The following is a 24,318-nucleotide window of genomic DNA, read 5'->3' on the forward strand; positions in this document are numbered from 1 at the left end:
ATATTCATTTACCTAAAATTTTCTGGTCTTACTAAAGCTAAAGAAACAGACCCACATTACCTATTACTTACACAAAACCACAAAATGCTACTGCTGAATTAGAAACACAGAAGTAAACAGAGATTGCATTAAATTAGTTAATGCTATTTTGGGGTTCTTGTATTTCCTGGTCATTGAAGTCTGCAGCAAAAACAGAAATGTAAGGAACCTAGCACCTCAAGCATGAGGGGAGATGAGAGGGAGAAGGAAGATGTGTAACAAAATGTGTCCTCTGGAAGCTAACTTAGTCTCAAATGCTTTAAGGTTTCTGACACTCCAGAAAGCCAGAGGTTAGAGTCATTGAGGGCTGTGAAGTACTACATGTGTGGAAAACACAGAATTTTTATTGATTTACTCTGGTTTTGAACAGATACATTTCTTTTTATATTAGTCGACCAATCAGTATCAAAACTATATAATTAAAGGGGTTGCATATGAATGTAAAATCTGCTATTGAGTAGAACTGATAGGAAGAACTATAACGTTACTTGCTCTTGGATTATATGAATCGCTACGGTTGAGTCTTGACTGTTTTATTCAGTAATGTTAGTAGAAGCACACATAATTGACATCAGTGAAACAGGGAAAGCATTGAACAGGAAATATGAACTTCTGACATCAATTTTTCCTTCAGACTTGAACAGGTATCCAGCTACCTAAAGAGACCATGTTGGTTTTTTTAGGGAACAGTTGACGTGGCTGATGAGTCTACGGTGGGTCAGAGAAGGTTGTATCAGCCATTGGGGAACAAGGAACGACCAGGATCACCATCAGAATCTATATAAACTCCCATATATAAAGGGAAACCATTAAAGGTCTTGAATTTCATTACATACTCTGGGTGTCACTGAGATTAGTGTCTCCTTGAAGAAATCTCTTCAGAGTTGAAAAGAAATTGCTGTTGGGAAAATGGATGTACTGTCCAGTCCTGAGTAGAACCACAGTGTATTATCCTACAGAATACAGCATCTCACAGTGATTCCAGAAACGTAGCCTCATCCAAAGGAGTTGAGCACCCATTAATTTCTAAATCTAAAGGTATTTTTAAGCTTTTATTTATCTTAGTTGATAGGATTTTAAAAAAAAAATCACTTAGTATACTAACATACAGAAACTAGTTTAAGAATTGAGCTGCACAATAGGCTGAATTAATCGTTATTAAAATAAAATCTTGCTGTTAGTACTGGATAAACATACATCCCCATCTATGACCTCCAAAAACCCTAAAGGTTAGCTGAATCATCAGAACTTTCCCCTGCACATCTCCAGCGTGACAGGATACACAGCAGAGACACCAATGTCACCCAAGACTCAACCTGTGTTGTCTCCATTACAGCCGGAAGTATTCTACAGATCTATCAACTTTTATCACCTCAAATACCTTGCCAAAAGTTTTATCACCTGAAGCTCAGAAAACATGTTACAGTTTTCTTGAATATACTGAATATCTAACAGGCCTACATGATTTACATATATTGACAGATTTCAGATTATTTAAAATGTTAATTGGTAATTTGTGAAAATAGGTTTTGTTGAAAACAATAACATTATAGATGTGCAATTTTGTCTTCTAATTATATTAGTTCCTTTAGTCTGTTATATATTACATATTTGTTATATTGCTCACACAACAGTGGATTTGCTGTTTCTGGAAAAACACGTAACTACATCTTCTTTCATTTCATGACAGTACATTGAGATATACTGTCTCTGTGCAAGCACATGTCTCCATACAAGAAAAAAAAATACCACACTACCAGTTTTCAATGTAAAGATTAAGATGCATTTGCTCTCAAACTCATTCTATTAAACTTTTTTTTCCTCCCTGATTAATGGTTAACTGGCAATAAGTTTGCACTTTTTTAGTGATATTTATTGCACATTACAAGCATCGTGCTGAGAAGCACATATGTAATAAGGTTTATTTCTATTTTCATGCTACTCGTTGCCAAAAAAGCATTGTGAAACCCATCTGTTGTATTTCCTGGCTGAGGTTAGACAAGAAAAGGAGACTTTACACAGCACTCTATCACTGCAAACGATATTGATTAAAGCAGAGTTTGGAGATGGAATCCAAAGTGCTTACTCAGAGCAGGCATTCTGCCTCATTGATACACCCAGATGAAAATATATATAAAATATAGCACACACAGAAGAAATAATGTCCAGGAGACGTGCAGCTCTGGAATATGGTCAGGCAGGTCCCTGAGATAAGGGCCTAAGTAGAGGCTGAAGCTTCAGAGAATTGTTTCTGTTTGTCCACATGTACCTTCAAATATGCAAATTTTTGTACAATATTTTTAATTTTGTGCCAGTTTTGTAAATTAAGGATCTACCTGAAAAACGGCAGTATATTTGGGATGCCTTTTTTTGTACCTTGTGCTCTGATAGAGCATGCACACTGCTTTTTTTTTTTTTTTTACTTTCTCAAGGAAAATAGATACTGTCCTCTTTCTTTGCAGATGGCATGCCTTTACAATGTTTTAACTGTACTAACTTCCTCATTCAAGACATAAGAAATGTTCTTCCTTTTATCTGTCAAACAAACTGATGCAACACATAATTCAATGTTACTTTAGTGTGTGAAGGAGCATAAGTAATCAGGTTGTTGGTAAAATCAGCTGAGATGATGCAAATGGATTCTGATACAAGGAGGAAGACAGACCACCAAAATATCAGACTTAAAGGGAAACAAAATATCTGATACGTGACTTATTTTGAAGGGAACAGGGGTAGGCAGAACACCCAAGAATGGCTGTATGTTGACTACATGGGGAAAGTAGGTGTTTCAGAATTAGAAACAGTTTAGTATTTTGGAAAGCAAGGGTATATAAACTGTAACTGAAACATGTAACTGTCAACCACAAAGACAGCTCCAAATGAAAATTAAAGTACAGAGTAAGTATAGGCAGTACCATTGCAACTTACAAGGGTCTCAATTAAAATAAAGCAATTCAACTTCTTAATGTTAAAGTAATGCCAAATTTTGAAAAACTGTTTGCAGTGTGGATGCTAATATCAACATGATTGCAAAGCCTAGGTTTAGGCATAAAGACACGACATATTTTTCTTCGCCCCCGTTTGAGAAGTAACCACACATGCACTGCTTTTAAGGAGTGTTGCTTTCAGAGCTCCAGAAAGTAATGTTCTCAATATTAAAAATACAGCATCGTCAAGAGCCCAAGATACACGTGGGCTCCTTAATGCATTCTGATGCAGGAACAAGAGAGTTACCTCTATTGTGAAGATACAGTAACACAGTCAACAGGGTCGCTTTCAAGAGTAAGGGCTCTCCCATCTAAACTTCAGATCCAAAGAAGCTGATCTGAGCCCTTCTTGGGCTCAGATCCTTCCTAGCACCTAAACAAGGTACCTTACTCAAGCTAGAAATTCCTTTATATTTGACTGGAAATTATAGAAACTTCCAGATCATGTAACCCCAAATAAAATCCTAATCACTTTACAGACTGTCTTTCTTCCCCCACTCATTAGCAAGCTGGTTTAACTTTGGCTCATCACATCACTGCTAAATTCAGGTACAGTATTCTGAATTCAAACCAAAAATAAAAAGTTAATACAAGTAAATCTCTGCAGAATTTATCAAACCTTCTTCTGTGGATCAGAGTCAAAAGGTACTTCCACCCACCCCCATGGTTGCTGAACTAGTGTCTCCTCACTGAAACTGCCAGCAGTATTATCAACCGCTATCAACGGTAGTGAAAATGGTAATGCAGTTTTGGTAATACAGACATTAAACAGCATCTTGTCAAAACCCAAAATTTTGTATTAGTATTAATTATATTTCAACAACCTGAGAGATTACATTTCAATAAACCAGAAAAGTTACCCTTTTAGCTGGGGATCAGGTTCTCTTATGTAGGCGTGTTTGTTTTAATTGCTTTGACTCTTAAGTTCAACAAAAACTTTCTTTTTATCATGTAGATGTTTGGGGGAAGGCCAAAGCAAACAGTTATACCAGCTTCATTCCATGCATCTTCACATCTCTCTGTAGCTCTCTTACTTCTTGGACTGACATTAAAGGCTCAATCAGAAATGCCACAAGTTTACTGGATATTTCCCCATTCTTCCCTCAACTTTATCAGTGCAGCAGAAAGATGTTGTTCTTCAAAAAAACCCCAAGGTAACACAATACTGTATTGTGCAGCCTACAGACCCGTCATGCACATTTTATATGTTTAGGAATATACAGAATGCTTGGCACAGACACAGTATCCGAGACTGATAAACTGTTCCAGAAATGACACATCATCCCCTTTATTTGCAGATGCCTGTTAGTTAATATTTGCATCACAGTCTTTATTTTAGGGTATGATCCTCAGTTCAATGCAATTTACTGGTAATTACATTTTTAATTTTTTTCCAGAGATAAATCTCATCCTAATGAAACTGTACCTCCCTTATCTAGTACCTAAATCTCTGGCTGCTTAGAAAGATCACTTCCATGAAGTCCTGGATGCAGTCCGAACCTAAGAAATGACTTCTATGTACTAACTCTCACACATGTTAGAAATCTTGGAGAACTCTAGTAAAGTGGTTCTTGTAACTGTATTACTAAAGCAATAAAACCCACAGAGTATTTTTACTATCTGTTTAGTAATAGCACTTGACAACCATAGAGCACTGTAACAGTAAACTAAAATTCACTTATATTTTTATTACTCCTGCTTCAAAAAAAGAAATAAAAGATATCACTCGTAAAATTCTTGTAAGAAGTAGTCATAAGTTTCCTCATTTTCTTGACGTAGTTTATATAACTGCTGTTATAGTTCGACACTCGATGAGGCAATATTTCAATAAAAGGACAAAAAACCTGCACTAATAGAACCAATTTGGTTTTATGAACTTTTAAAATTACTGTACACTGCTAGCATATATGAAATCAGTCAGAAATGTAACAATGGTTTGCATTTGAAAACTCCCAAGTATAAAAGAATCTGTCCTTTACGCATGATAAAATCTAGTGACACAGCAAAATATTGCTGCTGCAGTGTCCTCAAGGTATGCCCTTCGGAGAGTCCTGCACTGCTTGCTCAGAAGTGCTGCAATAATCCATTAAGTAAAAATCATTTACATGCACAAAACCAGCTCAACTGCTGAATCATGAAGTAAGTATATAATAATTACATGTTATAGCTTTTTAGCTTGATAATGCTATTATTTTCTTTCAAATTTTCTCTGTAAATACGTTTCAATTATTCCTTAATAGAGACAGTTATTTGGATAGACAAATTATTAAATACTAAGTAGCATTATTCTATAATAGTTTGTTGGGTTTTTTTGTTTTTTTACTATATATAGACTTTTCACCTTGCTGTAAAGCCTCAGACAGTAGAAGTATTATCATCATTTCACAGCTAAGGAAACAACTACAGTGGGAAATTGCTTCCACAAGGACTCTAAGCACAGCTGGTTAAGCCTTGTTCCGATCTCCCGTATCTTTAATCACATACCATACCAGTTCTAGAGATCTGGCCTTAGATTTGTTACGTACATCATCCACGTGTTGTGCATTATCATAGGTAACTGATACAGAAGACAATTTTTGATTTTTCTTTATTTTTAGGTATCCTGCCTCTCTTTCTTTAAAGAATTCAGCAGTTCCGAGTTAGACAAAAAAGGCAAACTTAGAAGTGGTCTCTCAAATTATATTTCTTTCCAACACCTCTAAAATATATATCTGAAGTTGTGAAAAGCAGTATTATTTATTGCACTGACAGGCCTAATAGAAAAGTATTAGAAATGCACAGCAGCATGTACCTGAGGCCCTAGACATTGATATGCTGGGTTAGTATACCAAAGCACTGCAAGTGGGCAGTGTTACTTTAATTTCTGACTCTAATAATGAGGCTGGAAGCCTCAAAGAACAGGAGAAGGACCCTCCAAAGTTCTGCTAAGTTTGGCTGAGGAAAAGAGAAGCCTTCCACAACCAAGGCTGCAAGAAAAGCTTGTGATGGGTTCAGACCAAAGGCGTATCTTCCTCAATAGTGGTTTTTCCCTGCTGCTAGATTCAGGAAAAGAACAGTGAGAAAAAGAATATGAGAAAAGGGCGAGACCAATAATTCGTCTCCAGAATCTCTCCTCTCAATTTGCAATTCAGGAGATGTGTGAATCAGAAGTGTTTCAGCAAACCCACTGGATTTTTCTTCCACAAACATACCTACGCACTTTTTGAACTCTCATGAAACTTTAGTAACCTACGATATCCTGCAGTAAGGAGTTTCATAACTAACCTGATTTGTGAAGAAATGCTTTCTACACCTACAGCAGCAGTTTCACTTAATGCCTGCTGGTTATCGCATTGAGAATGGAAACAGATTTGCAAAGATAACAGGCAAGGGGTTTCAGACGCATTTGCGGGAAGTAGGAGCGCTGCTTTCTAACCTGCGGCTGAGGAGAATATTTTAACCGCTCCACTTACATTAAAGTAGGTCAAAATCTTCTTGCTTATTCCCAGAAAGGGACTTGGTGTTCTGACTATCAATACTGTAGAGTGCAATGCTGAGTCAGGTACTTTTCCAAGCATAGCTCATCAAGATTTTCCCAATGAGAAACGCTATTGCTCCCTACCCCCGCTTGCCAGCTGGATCCACATACAGTCCATGGAGAACAGCAGAAACTCCAAGCAAGTCCTGAACTGCTCCCTAAAGGCACCTACTTTCAACTACAACAGCCCTCACCAACCTCCCTGGTCTTAACAAGATGCCACACATAGCTCGGATACCTGAAGTAGGCAACCTTCAAATCAAATCAGCAAACCTAAAAAATCCTGAGTGCGTAACTTCATTCCGTTATGAGTTCTCATCTTCAAACCACACTAGCTTTTTTAATTCTTGTTTCCCTCATTTGGCTGATAGCAAACTCTGAATAGGCCAGAATACAGATGGGCCAAGTGTCTCAATTTAGGCTTCAGCTACGAGATCAATAATCAATATACTGTCAGCAATTTGTGATATAATGAAAATATCATGGACATTGCTGTGTCCCCAAAACATGAGGTTAGTATGTTTTTTCCTTATTTTGAAACACAGTAAAAAAAAATATGAAAATAAGAACTAGAAGAAAACAAAATGGCCAGAGAAAATAACTGAAGGGAGATTAAGAGTTTCCTAATTACCTGATTTAGCTGGCAGCTAGCCATGCTTATGCTTGATTGCTACACAAAACATTTACAGTATTTTGTAGATACCATGGTGTAGGGTCTTATTAAAAATTCTGTAACTCCAATAAACACATTTTCTACTATCACTTCTGAATCAACTAATGCTGAATTCAGTGAATGACACCCTGGTTAATCATGCAGCCCTTAATTTTCTTCCACTTTATTTTCAACCAGTTAAATGCTTTTGGAGACGAGGTATTGTCATGTCATTTGAAAAAAATAAAACTGAAGAGGATTATACCTAAGTTTCACAGAAACTGAGTTCTGAAAACATCCCATCCAGCATACACTAAAAGTGTCTGTCAAATTTTCTGCTATTTAAAAAAATATGCTAATCTTAAGCATTAATGGAACATCTTCAAATGGTGATTATATCTTAAAATAACCTTACTAACTGGTGAAACCTCAAGTCTAGATATATTTTTGTCTGAGTAGCAGCTATGCTGATTCTCTACTTGCTGATAACATCATATGATCAATATGATTCTTAAATAAACCTAGAATGAGAAAGCTCTACCTTACCGATAGCTTCTGTAGAGACCAAACAAAAAATGTTTCAGCAAGTAAAATAAAACTAAATCAGTGTCTCTGATTTGAGCTAAATATTAAAAAACATTTGTTAATACTTTACTATTTGCAGACAACATATTTAAATACAAAATTAGCATCACAGGCCACGACTGACGATGGAGCAGGTGCAGCTGAACACTAAACCTATGCTTGAAGGGATCTGGGTCAAAGTCCTGGTTTTAGGTGTCATAGAAGACAAAATATTGGCAATAGTGTCAGCATTTCTCTTGTTTCTTGAATGGTCATCAGTAGATGAATATTGCTTTTTCAGGAAATTAACTCCCTCTACAAACTTACACTTTTATACCAAATAAATTTTTATTGTCTTGCCCTATAATCCTTTAATGCTACTAGAAGGAACTAATGTAATTAAAATGTAATTGATTAAAAGGGAAACGTGTCATTAATAGAAAACACCAAAAACATTGTTCTCCCTATTGACATGTGCATAATTAATGTCATCTGGGTTTGGATGGTTAAGCAAAATAGCCAGGCGTTACTGCCAAGCTATGATACAGATTATACTACTAATGTCAAGGATACAATGATAGCTGGAACTTGCTTGTATTTATAATTTAACTTTTGCTCCCTCCCCCTGTTCTGTCCTTCACAGTTAAGGAATGTCTGCTTGAATTTACTTCTCTAGAAGTTTCCAGTTTTTAGTACATTTAGTTAAAATCTGAAGTTTTAGCAGTTTTTTCAAGCTAAATTGTTTTAGACCAATTTAACCTTTCATATAATAAAGTAGCCCAGCTAAACTAAATATGAATTTATGGACTGCCTACAAATCATGAAAACTCTGCTTCTACTATTTTATAAAGTGTTTACTTAAAAGACAATTTAAGATTTATAAAAGCAGTGGCATCTGTAAACCTGGCAACCTAAGTCAGGATCTGTCCCATGCTTCAGCTACATTTGAAAACTTTAAAAAGACACCAAAAAGCCCCCTCACACTGCAGAAGGAAAGGGGAAGTATCCACCAGCCTTTTAAATTAACCACTACTAATAAATCAACCTCCTATTACATGGGATGCAAGTGCAGTTCCATTATAACACCAACTTAAAGTAAATAAGATTTTCAACAGAAAAATATACCTCTTTGCTCCTATAAAGAAATGCTGATAAACCTTTAATCTCTGTACTTCATGGCAGTTCTGACCTACAGAAGTGTCGTAAACAGGAGATGAATTCCAGGAACCAGAGTGCCAGCTTTGATAAAACAACAAGCTCTGTAGTACTCAGGCATGAAGGAAAAACAGAAAGGAACAGGTACAAACTGCATCCAGACCAGAAAACTGCACAAGCAAAGGGACAAAAAAACTGAATAAAAACAAACTCAAAGCAAATCAGAGGTCATAGTAACTCCAAGACTAAAGGAGACAGGTGGCAGGAATACCATACTTACATGTTTAAACAAGCTTTTTTAATAAAATATCTCATTTTTGGATACAAAATATTTGGTTACATTTTCAAGTGATCTATATTGTGTATGTATACTCACAAATACTTTAAAGGAGTTTTGAAAGAAGTATAAAGTTATTAAAAATAAGTACTCCAAAATATAAGTGTTCTCTTGTCTGTGCTAACTGGGCTCAATTATAACAATTATTAATACCAACTTTTCCTGTTAAATCAAGCATTCATAAGTGACTCGTATAGAATGAGGCTAAAGAAAATACTTTTCTTCTTTGAACTCCATCTTCCTACCTGAAAATCTGCTGGCAAATTTCATCAATACAAAAGGATAAACTTGCCTGTAAATCATTCAAAAGAGAGCTTTGAAAACTGCATACAATCTAAGACTTTTATCTGGAACAATCCAACAATCTTTGTTTAGCAAATACGTTTTCCAATTAGATGATTACACCATGTCAAGGTACAAGTCAATCACGCTTCTGGAGCACTTCATGACTCAGAGAAGACCAAAGCTTGTATCTTGACAAGCTTTTGGCACAACCGGTGCAGATGACATGGAAACTCCATTGGTATTTCTTTCGTAAAAGAGCAATCCACAACTTAGGGGCAGGAGTGCTTTGCACGTGGAACTCAGAAGCAGGGACTGAAATATATGCCTGTAGCGTGCGTTTCCTCCAGTTAATCATGCAGAGACAGAACAAGAGATGGAATGATCTACCATGTTTGACATACAAGTCTCCAGACTGGCTAGCCGTTGGAGACATAAGCCAACGTCAGTAGAGATGATTGTTTCAAAATGCTGCTAAACGTTTTCTCAGCTAAGTCATCTCAATATCACTGTCTGCAAAAATCTTCAAGTCGTCTTCATCTAAAAGGACTTTAATTTACCATTCAGTAAGCATTTAAATATTTTCAACTATGTGGAAAACTGCTTTTAGGAACATATTTGCAGGTGCTTCCATTCATAAAGGACTAATGCAATAAAAATCAGAGCAAATGAAATCAAATTGAACATTAAATTAAAAAATTAACATTTAATGCTAATTGATTTCCAGTGGCAATCCCCTTGCATATCACCAAACAAAATGAATGTATCACAAAGAATGTTTTAAGAAACATTAGGAAACAAGGAATGAGATAAAATAATTTCTATTTCCTCATTAGAAAAGAGAACCAGAAAAACAAGGGAAAGGAGACTAAATTGCAGAAAAAAAAGACAGCTAAACACCATATTTGTCTGCAAGACCACACTCTTCTTTCTTTATCACCAGATGCACTAGTGCTACTACCTTGGTATACCAAGGCCTTTAACGAGTTGCTCTAAAGTTTCTTTCACCAAATATTCCAGGATGCAACCATGCATTTGTTGATTACTGTAATCACAAGGAACCTATAAAATAACCACTGATTTATGGTTAACACAGATAAAAGGAAGCAACTGACTAAAAAAATCCTTCATCGGATGTTTTCAGCTCTGGAATGAACTCCCTTTTACTTTCATGCATCAACATCTTGGACAAGGGGCAAAACTCATCTAACCTTCCGACATTTTGGGAAGTTTCACAGACTGACACTCGAAAATTAAACAGGAAAGGATTTTGTAAGCTTTAAGATTATATTAGCAAGCATTTTGGAATTCCAGTTAAATATTAGAACCAAAGAAAAGTTCAAAACAAGCTAGTGTATTTCAAAACCACTGCAATTTAATTTTATTAAGATACAACTAAGAGATAAGGGAAGAATGAAGAAAACGTGGGTCTGCAGGTATGATATGCTGGTTTTAGAAATACTTTATCAGGGCAAGTTTATTATAAGACTAGAAGGGAGGAGGCAGGGACAAGAATAGCCCAGTGATGGGGGCCTCACCTCAGAGAAAAGAAACAGTCCACAGTTTTGTCTCCGTCCACAAAATTATCTACACAAACATACTAGAAACAGGGAGGATAAGCTTGAACTTCCCTTCCTGAATTAGAGCACTCATTACCAAGCTCGGTTTTCCCTTTTCTTTCTGGCCCAATGAATCAATCTTGCATGACCTGGAACATAGATAGCAGCAAACCACACAGGAAGGGTAATGAACCTCCCTTCAAAAAACTAATCATCTTTGGATTGATGATGATCTAAGAACCCAAAGTTTCTCCGTTCCTGGGCAGGCACTCTTTACCTGCCGAGGAGCGACTGTTAAATGCTGCTTTGCAGAAACAACTTGAAGACTCCCTAGCCTAGGGAGGGAACACAACTTGAGTCCAGTGATGGAAGATGCTTCCTTGGTCAAGGAATGACCAGGTGGCATCTCTTGTTTCTGTATGCAATATCTGAGCACCTTTTAGAGAGATTTTCAAAGGAAACCAGGCTTATGTAATTGTGTCTGTCCATCTACCCGCTGGGCCCTCCTTAATTAAATCCTTAATTGTGGAGGGAACTTAAATTTCATCCATAAAGTACAAAGGGATTTCAAGGTGCTGATGATTTTAGACGGGCTTTGAAGTACTAAGACATCTACCTTCCCTGTAGCTCTGAACTTTGGGTGTCTACATCCTTTTGCAGATCTGGACTGAAGCATGTTGCTAGGCTGCCAACAACTGCCAGGCAACAAATCACAGCACGTAGATTGAAGTCACACTTACAATGCAACATATTGAGCATGTTTTATTGTTAAGAAATCAATAATCTGCGTTGCCGTAATCAAATGTAAAATGTGATCGTATTTGTCCAGGGCGGGGTGGAGGGGGGGGAGAAAAAAAGACTAAAAAAACCCTGTAAATCATTCTTATTGCCCTTCCAAAGTAAAACTTATACACTCATTCCTCAATCTGTTATAAAATCAAATTAATTTCAATATTAATGAACAAAGCCACTCACATTCCACCACATGTAATTAAGATTCCTACTACTTCTTTCTGAGCTCCTTCTATTCATTGCCCCACCAAATTATTAAAACAAAGCAGTAACTATGGTAACTAATTCATTCTCTGCATTATTATATTGTTTCTAAACATCAGCGTCTAGTCATTCTGACTTACATGCCCTAAATTCCAGTTTGAAATTCTAAACTTTTGTCTTGTTTGTCAGAAAAGCCCTTTACAATCTATGCATTCATGCAGATAAGGATAGCTAGAATGCAGCTGCTTTTGTTTACTGCAAGAAGTAACTGTTACTAAATTATTTGAGTTTGATAAATCGATGGTGCCTGTGTGCAAGCGCAGAGCAGCACTCAGGGAACAAGCATGGGAGTTTGGAGCACTACACAAACAGGCAAACATGACCATCTGCAGGTTAGATAAACTAACAACAACAACAAAAAATGACTGGCAGATGTTGTGGAAACTAAGTAACACCTGCCTAAGTGGTATTTGATACCCAGAAAAAAAACACATGGGTATGACTGATGCAATCTTCAAGAAAGAAAGGAACAGCAGGGAACAAGAAATAGTGATAAAATTGCCTGGGAAAAAGTTTTATTAGCATTTAATAAAACGATTTCTTCAAATGTACACTCCTTGACAAAAAGAGACATTTATCATGTATTTAATTAACTCTTACAATTATTCTTAATTCCCTACTAACAGGAGTCATAATCTGTTTGTATTTGTCATCATCTAGCACACAAGGAAACTTTCTGAAAAATACAGGTAGGATCAAAAGAATAAAGAGTCTTTCCTCTTCATCTTTTGCTGTCCTACTGCCATTGCCTGTAATTTTTATTGGGTTTTTTGGTGCGTCTCCATTTAATTGGCAGAATGAGAGGTTTGAAAATTCACTGCATAGGATGCTACTTTGAAAAATAAGCATCAGGAAAAGGGAAACATGAGTAATTTTGAACAGCTAATTTCTGGCTTAAAAAAAAAACAAACAAAACCACATCTACTCCAAGTCACAAGCAATTTAAATTTACTTCTCACAGGAAAGGAAGGAAGAAGGAACCGTCTTATTTAAGCATCTGAGCAGGGTCACCAACCACTGCAGAGTTCTGGGTCTACAGTGGTACCAACGGGCACGCTTTTACCTGCTGCAAATGCCAGGTACTTTCAGTTAGCAAAGCTTCGTTTTTTAAAGGGATTCCAAGAGTATTACAACAGCCTGCTTTTATATCACAGTAACTCTGAAAGTCTCCACTGACTGTTTTCTGTCAAAGAAAAAGAAAAGGCACAGAGGTGGAGAGACAACTTTTGTTTTCTAGCCTGTTATCTGACTCCAGAAGATAAAACACAGGTTTCTTAACTCCGAACGACCTGTCCATCAGATCACAATGACTTTTCTAGGGAGGGGAGAGATCTCTGCCAGGTATTCTTCCCCTGGCAAAGCCTCCACTCAACTCCTCCTGTTTAAGGAGAGGCACCTTTCCAGTTCAGTACTGACCTCATGGAACAAGGACGGAACAGCAGATGCCTTCAGCACTAGAAGACCGTCTCCACTTTTATTTTCTTGTTTCCACTTGCGTAATCACACTCCCACCCTGACTGCACTAAAGGAGGAAACAAAATAAAATCCTTTTTTGCATCTCAGACTGCACTTCCCTAAGGATGGGAACTGCCTCTATGAAAGCTGAACATGTCTGCTTTAATTAGATGACTATTTAAATTTTTCAGTATGTTTACCTAGACACTTAATCTTTGTACACTTCAGTTTTCCAGAGGAGGGTGTAAAGCAATGTATAAATCTAGGGCTTGCAGAGCATCTTCCCTGACCCCAGGCAGAAATAAGTATATATTACCACCAAGTACTTAGACTTCTAAAGCACTCATCTGCGCTGTATAAAAGCTAAACATCTAGTCTGAAAAGTTTTTTAAATTCTCTGAAGATTACTCAAGAATTAGATGACTAGGTGTGGTTAAGTATTGGATTCCGATTCAGATATATATGATAATAAAAATACAATTATTACAACCCTGTAAACTCAGTGTCAAACTATATTGTTTACTGTATTTAACACTGTCTTTGACACTAACATTAAATAAAATTATTTTGACTTTATTATAGCTGTAAGATGGAGCACTCTGAACATAGCTGCTGTCTGTCACAAGCAAGCAGTGTATTTTATTTCAATGTACCAATGAAAATATAACTATAAAATATGTAATGCTGCCACCACAAAAACACAGCTTTTCTTTAAAACATTCATAACTTAAATCAGTGACCTGAATGTTTCAGCAAAATTTAAAAATCTCATTGAGATTCTTTTCTCTGTAGGTTCGTTCCCCCCCCCCCCCCAGTTTTCTTGTTAAAATAATGCTTTTCATTAGCAGCTACTGTTCAGCATCATTTAGGGCAAAATGGGCTTTTAAGCTAATTTTCTTTTCATACAGCTTGCATTGTTACTAGTCATACCTCTGTAACACTGTAGTAGCTTAAGTGCATGCAAATTCAAAAGCTGTTTAGGTAGCACATAATGAAGATTCAAATTACAAAAGCAGGTTACTACAGCAATCCAAAAGAAAGCCAAAACCACCTTGCACTGTCAACACTGAATATTAAGGATAAAAACAAAAACCAAACATAAGCCTGTGCATAAGCATTTCAGCTATAATTGTAATGAGATAAACGATGGTTTTGCATTGGGGTAAACGTACCCCAAGTATACAGATAGCTTTCCCTAACATGTGGTAAGTGGCAAATGATCTTGTTATGTGACGATCCACAGTAGCATAATTTTCATTTTATTATTTCAAGGTCAACTTATCTTAGTCCTTAGAATAGCCTCCCTGTTCTTTGAAGACAATTCGTATATAACAGATTAAATATTTTACCTAATTTTCTATATTTCAAGCTCATAAAAATATTTTCAAAGTTCTTACAGACAAAACACAGAAAAATAGTGTTGAATTGTTAACACACCCTTGTATGCAACACAAGAATGTATGCATTTTTATTTTAAGGCACTTGTATCAAAGCAACTTGGGTTACTCATAGAATATTCTGCTTGGGTTATTCATAGAAAACTCTGCTTTCTTAAACACTTTCACTTGTTACAGTTGAAAGATTTGATGGCTGTTCCTACAGAAAGATTTTGGTAGCTTTTAATACCTGATTCCTAATTTAATTTGTACTGGATTGCTGGGGAGAAAAGGAATTTTCCCCAGTTCAAAATCCTTATTTATTTGCTAAAGGCACTTAAAGTTAGAAAAATCACATTTTTGTGAAGGTTAACTGGTACTTTATGAAGGAGCAACTTTCACTTAGGAAACAGCAAATGATAAAATATTAGGAATCTTTTAGCTCCCTCTGCTGCCCTAATCCTTCAGTAAGCCTTCTTCTAAAGTCTGTCAAAAAGACACCAAGCAACCAGGCAGCCCATTAACCTCTTTTTAAGAAACACTTGGCATATCTAGTATGCCTAGTACTGAGATCAGTATGCATAAAGAAAACCCTATAAACTACTATGTGATTTACAATTGTCTGCACATTTTATTATTTCCTTTCTTTCTCTGATCTACGAACATCTTCAAATTGGGATGTCAGTTAAGCAAACTGATAGCTCATTTTCCAAAGAAGTTGACATCTGCAATTCCCACTTACATAAGAAACAGCTAAGTGATCACGGCCTAGAAAAATTTATTCCTCCTTCCTTTTATTTACAGATCAACTTACACAGTACGTACCAAACTTTAGAAAAATCCTTTTTTAAATTCAGGGGAAACCCAAGCACTGTCAAAGTAGGCCATCTCCCTCATTAATATGCAGAAAACTTGTCTTAACTGCCTAATTTCACAACTGCAATGGGTCAAATCACAGTTTACACAAGCCAGATAGGCTCCCATCAGTGGTCATGAAATAACACTTGGTATTAGTCAATCTGGTACTTTCCACTTGTTAAGCCAAGCTCTCTATTACATGCACAAGAAAAAAAAAAAACAGGAAAAAGAATGCTTTTTTTAAACTAAGTCACTCTGTATTTCAAGATTTTTTTATAAATTTGGAAAGAAAAAAAATCAAATTCAATTCATACCTGCTTTTTTCTCTGCATTCCTCCTGCAACCATCAATATACCACATAAGATGAATCTTCAACTCATAGTTGATTAAATCTCATGCTATATAGCACCACAAGCAGAAAAAAGCAGCTTTAAAAACACAGTTGTTTTCTTATTGGGAAAGAAAGCCTAGACCACATCCTTGAAAATAAACTATTCCTTTAGCGTGCACTTTTACTGTCCTTCAAAGAGCATAACACTTGGTTATTTGCCAGTAATCAGACCTTTCCAAAGAAAGGCTGCCCTTCATAGAGCAAAAGATGAGAGAGCAAAAGATGAGAGATTTTATCTGAAATCTAAAACTCATCCTATTAATATGCACTTTCTTTTCCAATTCATGATCCCAACCAGCTCATCCTCTTTTCTTAAGTAAGAAAGCAGCACTGTTAAAAAAAGCTAAAATACATTTCAAGTTTTCTTCTGGGCACTTTCAAAAAGGAAGAGGCAACCCATGTATAAAGAATTACCTTAAGATGTATACCAGTGCTGCATAAAAAGGAAAAAGTTTTGTAATGATTGTCGAGAAGCTCTGAGGTGTGCAAAGCTGCTTTTTTCTTCCTCAAAACCAGAACTAGAAAAAGATACAACATCTGTCTGGGGGAATATAGGGTCTTCACAGACGACTTGTACTTGCATACACTACAGTCTTTGCTATAAGTATCACATGAGATGCTCTGGAAAGAAATTTCTGGTTTCAAGCAATCATCAAACTGGAAAAATCACTCTGGATTTTGCAGTTACATTTCCAGTATTGTGCTGTAGTTGTTTAATCCCTAATACCTGTGTAAACAAGCGAGAAGAAATGCAAGAGGAGACACCCGTCTCCTCCTCCCGGTTCCACTGATGTCCCTAAGCTCTCCCCTTTAAAGAGTTTCCTAAAGTTTGGAAACCCACCAAAAGCAGTGGCTGACCGAGCACTATATATTATACAGTGTAATGTATTTAGAGAAATTCACTATGTTCATCAAGCCCGTTCACAGACAGTTCAGATGACGTAGAATTTTCTTCGCACTGCAGCCACCTTCTGTTGCCTTCCTACTTCATCTATTAGCTCCCAGCAAATTCAACAGAGGTCAGACATCCCCAAGGTAACTTCCAAGCAACGGTCAGTAAAACATACACACATTTAATTAAAGAGTTCTAGAATATAAGCAAATACACAGCATTGTTTACAGTTTTGTTACAATATAAAGTACAATAATACCTTAATTAGAGATAACAACTTTTCAAAATGCCAAAAACATTTAGAATTTTTCAAATTACCCACAAAATGAACACATTTTATTTTTGCACTGTGACACTTCCAACTGTTCTGCCAAATGTATACTACTATAATTATGCTTTGCAATCACGAGCATCACCGGAGAGGGGGACAAAGAACAATATAATCAGTAACTAATTAATCTCTCACATGCCTTGATACTATTTATCTTCAAGGGAAGAATCCTAAATGTTATTTTATAAATTGTGAAGTGAGTTTAATATTAGCATCTCAGAGTGCCTAGAATCATGTCTTTATGCCTAAGTATAATTCACAGCTACTGGTGCAAGTTAGAACCCAGAATTTAGTATCTGGCTTTTTCAAGGGACAGTCTTCAATTTCCATCATCTAAGTAAACTCTAGTTTTTAGAACTATATAAACTGGGATGACAAAGCACATTTTATACCACTCTTTTGAGACGATACATGTAAGAAGATGGCAGACCATTGAAATGTGCAAGAAAATATAACTGCAAACAGCTTCAGGACTAAAAGAAAATATTCAATTTCATATTTAAGAAATCACTGAAGGGAATCATAGGTACCTCAGAGTCAAAATTACTTACTCAGCTACAATAAAAGAGACCTAATTGCTCCCAAAGTAATAGAATCAGGTTTTTTTCTGCATTGAGTATCAACTGAAATTTAGTAGTACTACTACCATACTATCATTAACTCACAAGGTAATAGTAAATCCAGTGATGCCTGTTCAATTTGTTGCTTAATTTGCATGATAAGTTACTATAAGCGAGTGTGCAAATTACCTAAAGCCACAGGAAAGCAGTTCAATTCAAATAATATTTTGCATGCACAGTTATCTAACTTACAAGAGCATTTGTGGCAATCCATTAACTCCACAGAAAAAGCTGTGTGCAGCCCTGTGCACGTGTGCCTAACATGAGCATTGCATTTGGAGAATCAGGCCCACACCACCCATTTTTCAGAAACTGAGTTTCAACTCATTATCAGCCCCTCCTCAAACAGGGATACAAACAGCAATGAAATGCTCTATGTCACCACCAGAATGACACTGGCATCTCTTTATGGATATAATAATGTATTAATGTCTGCCCATCACAAGTTTTTATGCTAAGCAATTTATGAAAAAATATACAGTTAGTAATAGTAAATCATTGTAACCTGTTTTTAAGTGGAACTTGCAACAAAAAGAAAAGGCATCTTAAAAATAATTCTCTTCTGAGATAAAAGGTTAAGAGAAGAAAGCTCTACACAAACTGATGAACAAAACAGCTGACAGAGAAGACAAACCACCTTTAATAGCTATACAGCTCATTAAATTTCCTGAGCTTTGTAAAACGTTATGCATATTTCTAAAATATAAAATATTTAGGTTGTGTTATGGGAGGCATATATATCAGAGAACAACTCTGCATATTTAATTTTTAAACCTGAACAGGACCATATGTAGGGAAAAGCCTTTTTAAAACAAACCAACCCCTTAGTTTTTATCCCACTTTACACAGTTGCAGGGATAGTGATTTAAAAACATCAGCCAGAGACATGTTTACAAACCTCAAAGAACATTTGGAAATTTGAACACACAGACAGTCAAGAGCAGAATACAGCTTGGACATTTTAAAGAGCCAAATTGGATTCCCGTGACCATAAAACTTCAAGCATTTTTCCATATCCATTGTTTCACCCCCTCTCCTCTTGATCGTCTTCTGCCTGGTCTTCCCACTCTATTTTTCCAACACGGCTATTTGTCTAGCACATGGTAAATGGGACTAGGAAGTAGAGGTGGCTAAAAAAACCTTTTTTCCTATGTTATTTCTCAGATGGATCAATTCCCTACACTGCATGGCCGCACAGATTTTACCAGTAGGATGCAGTGGATTGTGCAGGGCTGGGAAAAACAAGCCAGACAAAAGGCGCTGATTGAACAGCATCACTAGATGTGAAACACGCAGCCTGGGGGAAGCCACTGCTATTTTAAACAGACACAGTGGCTACTGGTCTGTCACCTCTGTCCCTGACAACATTCCTTGCCACATCATCACAGACTCTATTTTCCTCTTACATTGTCCCATTGATCAATATAATAAGCCTAAAAGGAGGCTGAAATTCCACGAAGTGGGGTGACCTGATGTAACTGCCGGCTGCCATCAAGAGAGACAGGTTTCTCCATCCTCCTCACAGTTTGCCAATTCAGCTCACTAACACAGGCAAAAAAAAAGAGTTAGCATTCTGCATTTTTTTATTGAGGGGTCAGATACAAAGACCCTAGAATGAGGACTTGAGAATGGGAACAGAGGAGAGGACCATGCACTGCACCAGCACACTCCTAGGTCATTTCCAGCTGATCCGACTGCAGAGCTACCCAGAAAGAGGGGCAGCCATCCCAAATTCCCCATCCTCAGTAGCCAGTTCCCCATTTCTCTGAGCAGGGATTGGTCTCCAGTGAGCAGATTCAACTGACCGCTTGGCCAACCAGTCTAGGTGGGACACGAGAACAGTTTGGACCTGGCAATCGGGGCAGGCTTGGCCGGTTTTAGTAGAGACTAACAGGGAGATTAATCATCTAAACCAAATGTGGAACTGCACCCTTTGATACTTTGATGAAATGTCTCTTTCTCTGGTTAGGTCAGGGTAAACAGTCCCAGCACCCCTCGTTGATCCTTTCCAACTGCCCCCTTTAATGCAACTACTTTGTCAGCTGAACAATGACCTGGACTGAGGAATTTACCTAAATGGAAAATATATCAACAAAAAAAGTTTATTTTTAGTATGAGTCATCTTCTCAATCTAGCTCATTATATGGTTACACTTATATTGGCACAAAGGAAGGGGAAAAAACAAGGACAGAAATCAGCTGCCAGGGACTGCTTACACCAACACAGCTGCTAGAAAAAAAGTCTCAAGACCAATGTGTGGAGGAGCAAATGTTTCAACTGCAGTTCACTGCTTCAGCATTAGACATGATGCAGAGACCATGTGCCCAGAAGTCTGTACACTTTCTCCCATTGTATCAAAATGGGTTAGTAAAGAAATTAACTATTCCCTTGCTTTTTAAAGAGAAGCTAGCATTTTAATAAAAAAATTCATTTAGCTCCAATCTTTCGTATATATTCTTTAAAATAGTACACCTTATCCCTCGACCTGCTTTCACACCAACTCTAAAAGCAAACGAGTAAAGAATACTAGGAATATACAACTCAGTCATTTGTGACTTAAGGTGAAACGATTGACCCAAATGATTACACTCCTTTCACTGGAATTCAGGGTATTTTTATTAATACTCATTAAAGTTTGGGGGTCTTCCAGGATTTTTGTTTTGGTTTATTTTCATTTTATTTTCTACTTCCTTCCTAGGATCAGATACAGGCTGTTAAATCAATCTATATGAAGTATGCCTGTAGAGAAAGACCCTAGAGAGCACTATGTGGTCATCTTATCCTTTTGTGATTGTTATTTTATATAAAACCGCAACCTTTCACAATGTTTGGGTAGAATATTGTAGAATACTGAGTCGAAAGCAAACTTAACTGTAGAATAGTACAGAGTTCACGCACTAGTTGCTTTTAGCTGTCTAGTTCTGTTTTCACCCAAAACCAGCATTTGTGCACAGTTAATATAATCCCAACAGGAACTGCAACTCAATTAAAAATACACTGAATAACCAAAAGAAAAGAGTTCCAGTCTCCAGAAATATCAGTAATCCATTAAATTAATTGACACAGTTAACATCAGAAATTGAAATGTCTAACCTTCAAATATGCGATCCAGACGTTGCCGCTTCACTTTGTGTTTGTCCATTAGAGACATAAGAGTGGAAGCTCAAAGAACGTCTCCACACAGTTTGGTGACAGTCTTCTCAAGCCAGCCACAAGTCAGAAATGCTTACTGTCCTTTAGAAACTTAATTTCACCTGTGAACAGAAAGATAAACTTCAACTTTAAAGTACAGATTTTTTTTTTTTCCCCACCTCTTTCCAGAAAGATGATCTAAAAGTAATTTAAACAATTAAGAAAAAAACACAAAGTTCTTAAATCACATTAGGTAACTTGGTATTTCACAACAAACTGTCTTCTAAACACGTAAAGATGCAAGTGCACGGCACAGCTCAAAAAAACTAGGGTAAGACATGCTCCAAGACAGGTGCTGTTTTGTGCCTTTTGACTCTCAGATACTTTCCCCCCCTTCACTGAACACACAGCCAGCTAAGGAAGATATCTTGGGCAGGCGCAGGTACATGCTTCCCATAAAATGACAGAAATGTGGCCACCTGGAATGAAGCAGTAAAGCCACACATACACTTTTGCATCCTAACGCTTGCAGCCATCCAGAAAATACTCTTTTCATTATTAACTTTTAAGCTTTTGATGATAAAGTAAACCACAGTTTGATACTTGGAAGTTGAAGGAAACAGTTCAAGGGGCACAGCCCCGAGGAAATGCATCACGGTGACAAGACAGAACGCCAACATCTATATCAACCAAATGGCATTTAAAACGGGTTTATGCATGACTAGGCAAGCTCTTTGGCAGCAAATACAACTAAGCACTTTTCAGATACCGTGTAGCTGGGCAAGACAACATAAGGGTATTGCAAGAGGCAGTCTGCATTTTAAGCCAAACCACTGAGAAGCAGGACGGGGGGATGGGGAGAGAGAGACGAAAAATCCCTCAACAAGAATCTAATCAAATAGGTAGATTATAAAATGCACACAAGCAAGTGGATGGGGTAAAGCTAAGTATACAGATCCTCTAAAAAGCATAATCAGAGCACCACTTCTATCCTCCTTTAAATATCTCAATAGACTTTGAGAACCAAACTCAGAGAACGCTATTACAAGCACAGCACACATTCAAATGAGCCAAATAATCCACTTCCCTGTTTCTTTTTATTCTTGCCCAACAGCTTTCAACATCAGTGGATAGCATTAAATGGCCTTACAAGTGACTGAACCTAGAAATCTGCTTGTTTCTTTCCAGAGGCAAAACTTTTCTAAAACCAAAACATAGGCACATTTCATCAACTTATGATGAAGATTCAAGCACCTCAAGTGAAATGATAAAGAAAAATATTGTGAATATCAAGAACTGCACATTCGCATTAAAACAGGTACCTTCACCAGCACTACCCTGCTTGGTGCATTTGGACTTTTAACAAAGTTCCTTTCTTTGTGTTCATTTTCATTTAAAAATTGAGTTAATGTGCAATATTCATCATGCTTTTAATACTTTATACAGCCTCATCCTCCTCTTCACTTTCCCTCCACATCTCTTTTTCTTTATCCTCAACTTCAAGATTCTTCTGCTGTTTTGCATAATGTCTGGTTCCAGCTGAATATAACATCCCATCATGAACAAGAGGAAGAAAAATTGATGAAAAACGCAGAAGCCCAGTTTTTTCTCTTTAAAAAACAAAAAAAAGTTGCCATTTTAGAAATTTTCTAGCACATTTGCCAACATTGATTATTCTTACAAAATACAACATTCTTCAATATTGAATGTGGCTCTGTTATAAGACTGCAGAAGCATTACATAAAATCTAACATGCATTTTAAAACCTTAAAAGCTAGCTATATAGCCACCTGCCTTTCCCTAAGCCAACACCTCAAACTGGTGTAGAGGACCAGTCCTAAACGAGTCTTAAATTTATTTGCTTATCACTTCTGTTTTGTAATCTACTTCCTTCAATAGTCACATAGAAAGATCTAGAGGATAAGAAACAGAAACCAGAATACAATGAACATTTTAAATGCTAGTCTTGGTTTAAATTTTTATAGCTTATTTAATTTCCCATCTTGTAGAAACATATATGCCTGCTGGCCTCCCTGTGCTGTTTTGTTTGTTCATTCAGCAAAAGATTTTTCCACTGTAGTCATTCTACGTACAAAGCTGGATGACAGCTGTAAAAAACAGACCATCTGTAACTATTGACCTACCACTGAAAGTGTCACCAGATGTTTTCTATCTGTCTACAGTAGCTTCAAAGCGTACCATATAAATCAAGTAGTTTTTTCTCTTAAATGTTGTTTTAAAATTATTTTTATTCATAGTAAGCTACTACATTCATAGTAACATGTCATAAGTTTCAAAAAAAAATTTTTGAGCAAAAAATTAAATTAACACATTAACACAGTTCTAAATTTAACCCTCATACAGTTTTATTATACTTCATGTTCTAACACAAAGAGAAGATGATGATATGGGAAGCATTTCCCAGCAAAACAAAAGCCTTATAATTATGGAAGCATTAGTTACTGCAATTACTAAACCACAACATGAATAATTGTATTTGAGAAATTCACTAAAAATACAAGCACGCTGCCTAATGAATTAAAAATCAGAACACAAAATATCAAATAGTATTTAAGAGCAGACTTCCGTAGTTCAATATTTTAAGATAAAGTGAGAATCCAAGTGATTTAAGAATATATACTGCTTATCGTGCCAAGTATTAGCTACAAAGTCATCTGAGATACCACTAATGTACAGAACTCTTTTTGAGCAGTACAAATTTTAGATTAAAACATACACTGTCAAAAAGAATATTAGAGTTTTTTCTTTCAGTTAAGCAGATAATTCCAGTGTTTGAAAATATTTTTAAAGACAATGTGCCTCTGGGTATTGCAACCTGGAGCATTAACTCATTCTTGAGAAAGGAAGAACTTTACTCTTTCTGAGACTTCAGGATAAAAGGAAAAGGGAATCTCCAACATTTTAATAGGAGAGTGAACAAATCCTACAAGCTAAAACAGGAATGCTAAGTAAATAAGTCAACTTTGATTTCAGTTGTCAAAGCAGATAACACTGGTAATGGAGTAAAGGATAAACATAAGCTGCGAGTGACAAGATTTGAAGCAAGGCCCATTCAAAACTTACCATCTTATCTCCAGAGAAAGAGGGTGAAAAG

The 24,318-nt window shown here is 36.6% G+C and overlaps 1 protein-coding gene across 3 annotated transcripts in view; it reads right to left on the bottom strand.

Moving 5' to 3' along the window:
* The window catches only part of CTBP1 (C-terminal binding protein 1), a 251,168-nt gene that overhangs the window by 172,950 nt on the left and 53,900 nt on the right, over nt 1-24,318 (bottom strand). The window contains exon 2 of one of the 3 annotated variants that reach the window (XM_072862795.1): nt 21,165-21,325. In XM_072862795.1, the coding sequence (XP_072718896.1) occupies nt 21,165-21,222 (58 nt within the window). In that variant the 5' untranslated portion in view covers nt 21,223-21,325. Of the gene's footprint in view, nt 1-21,164; nt 21,326-24,318 lie in introns of those variants that run through there. The other 2 variants (XM_072862798.1, XM_072862801.1) reach the window with 2 other exon arrangements.

The sequence above is a fragment of the Ciconia boyciana genome, chromosome 5 (genome assembly GCF_034638445.1).
Source record: "Ciconia boyciana chromosome 5, ASM3463844v1, whole genome shotgun sequence".
Taxonomy (NCBI): domain Eukaryota; kingdom Metazoa; phylum Chordata; class Aves; order Ciconiiformes; family Ciconiidae; genus Ciconia; species Ciconia boyciana.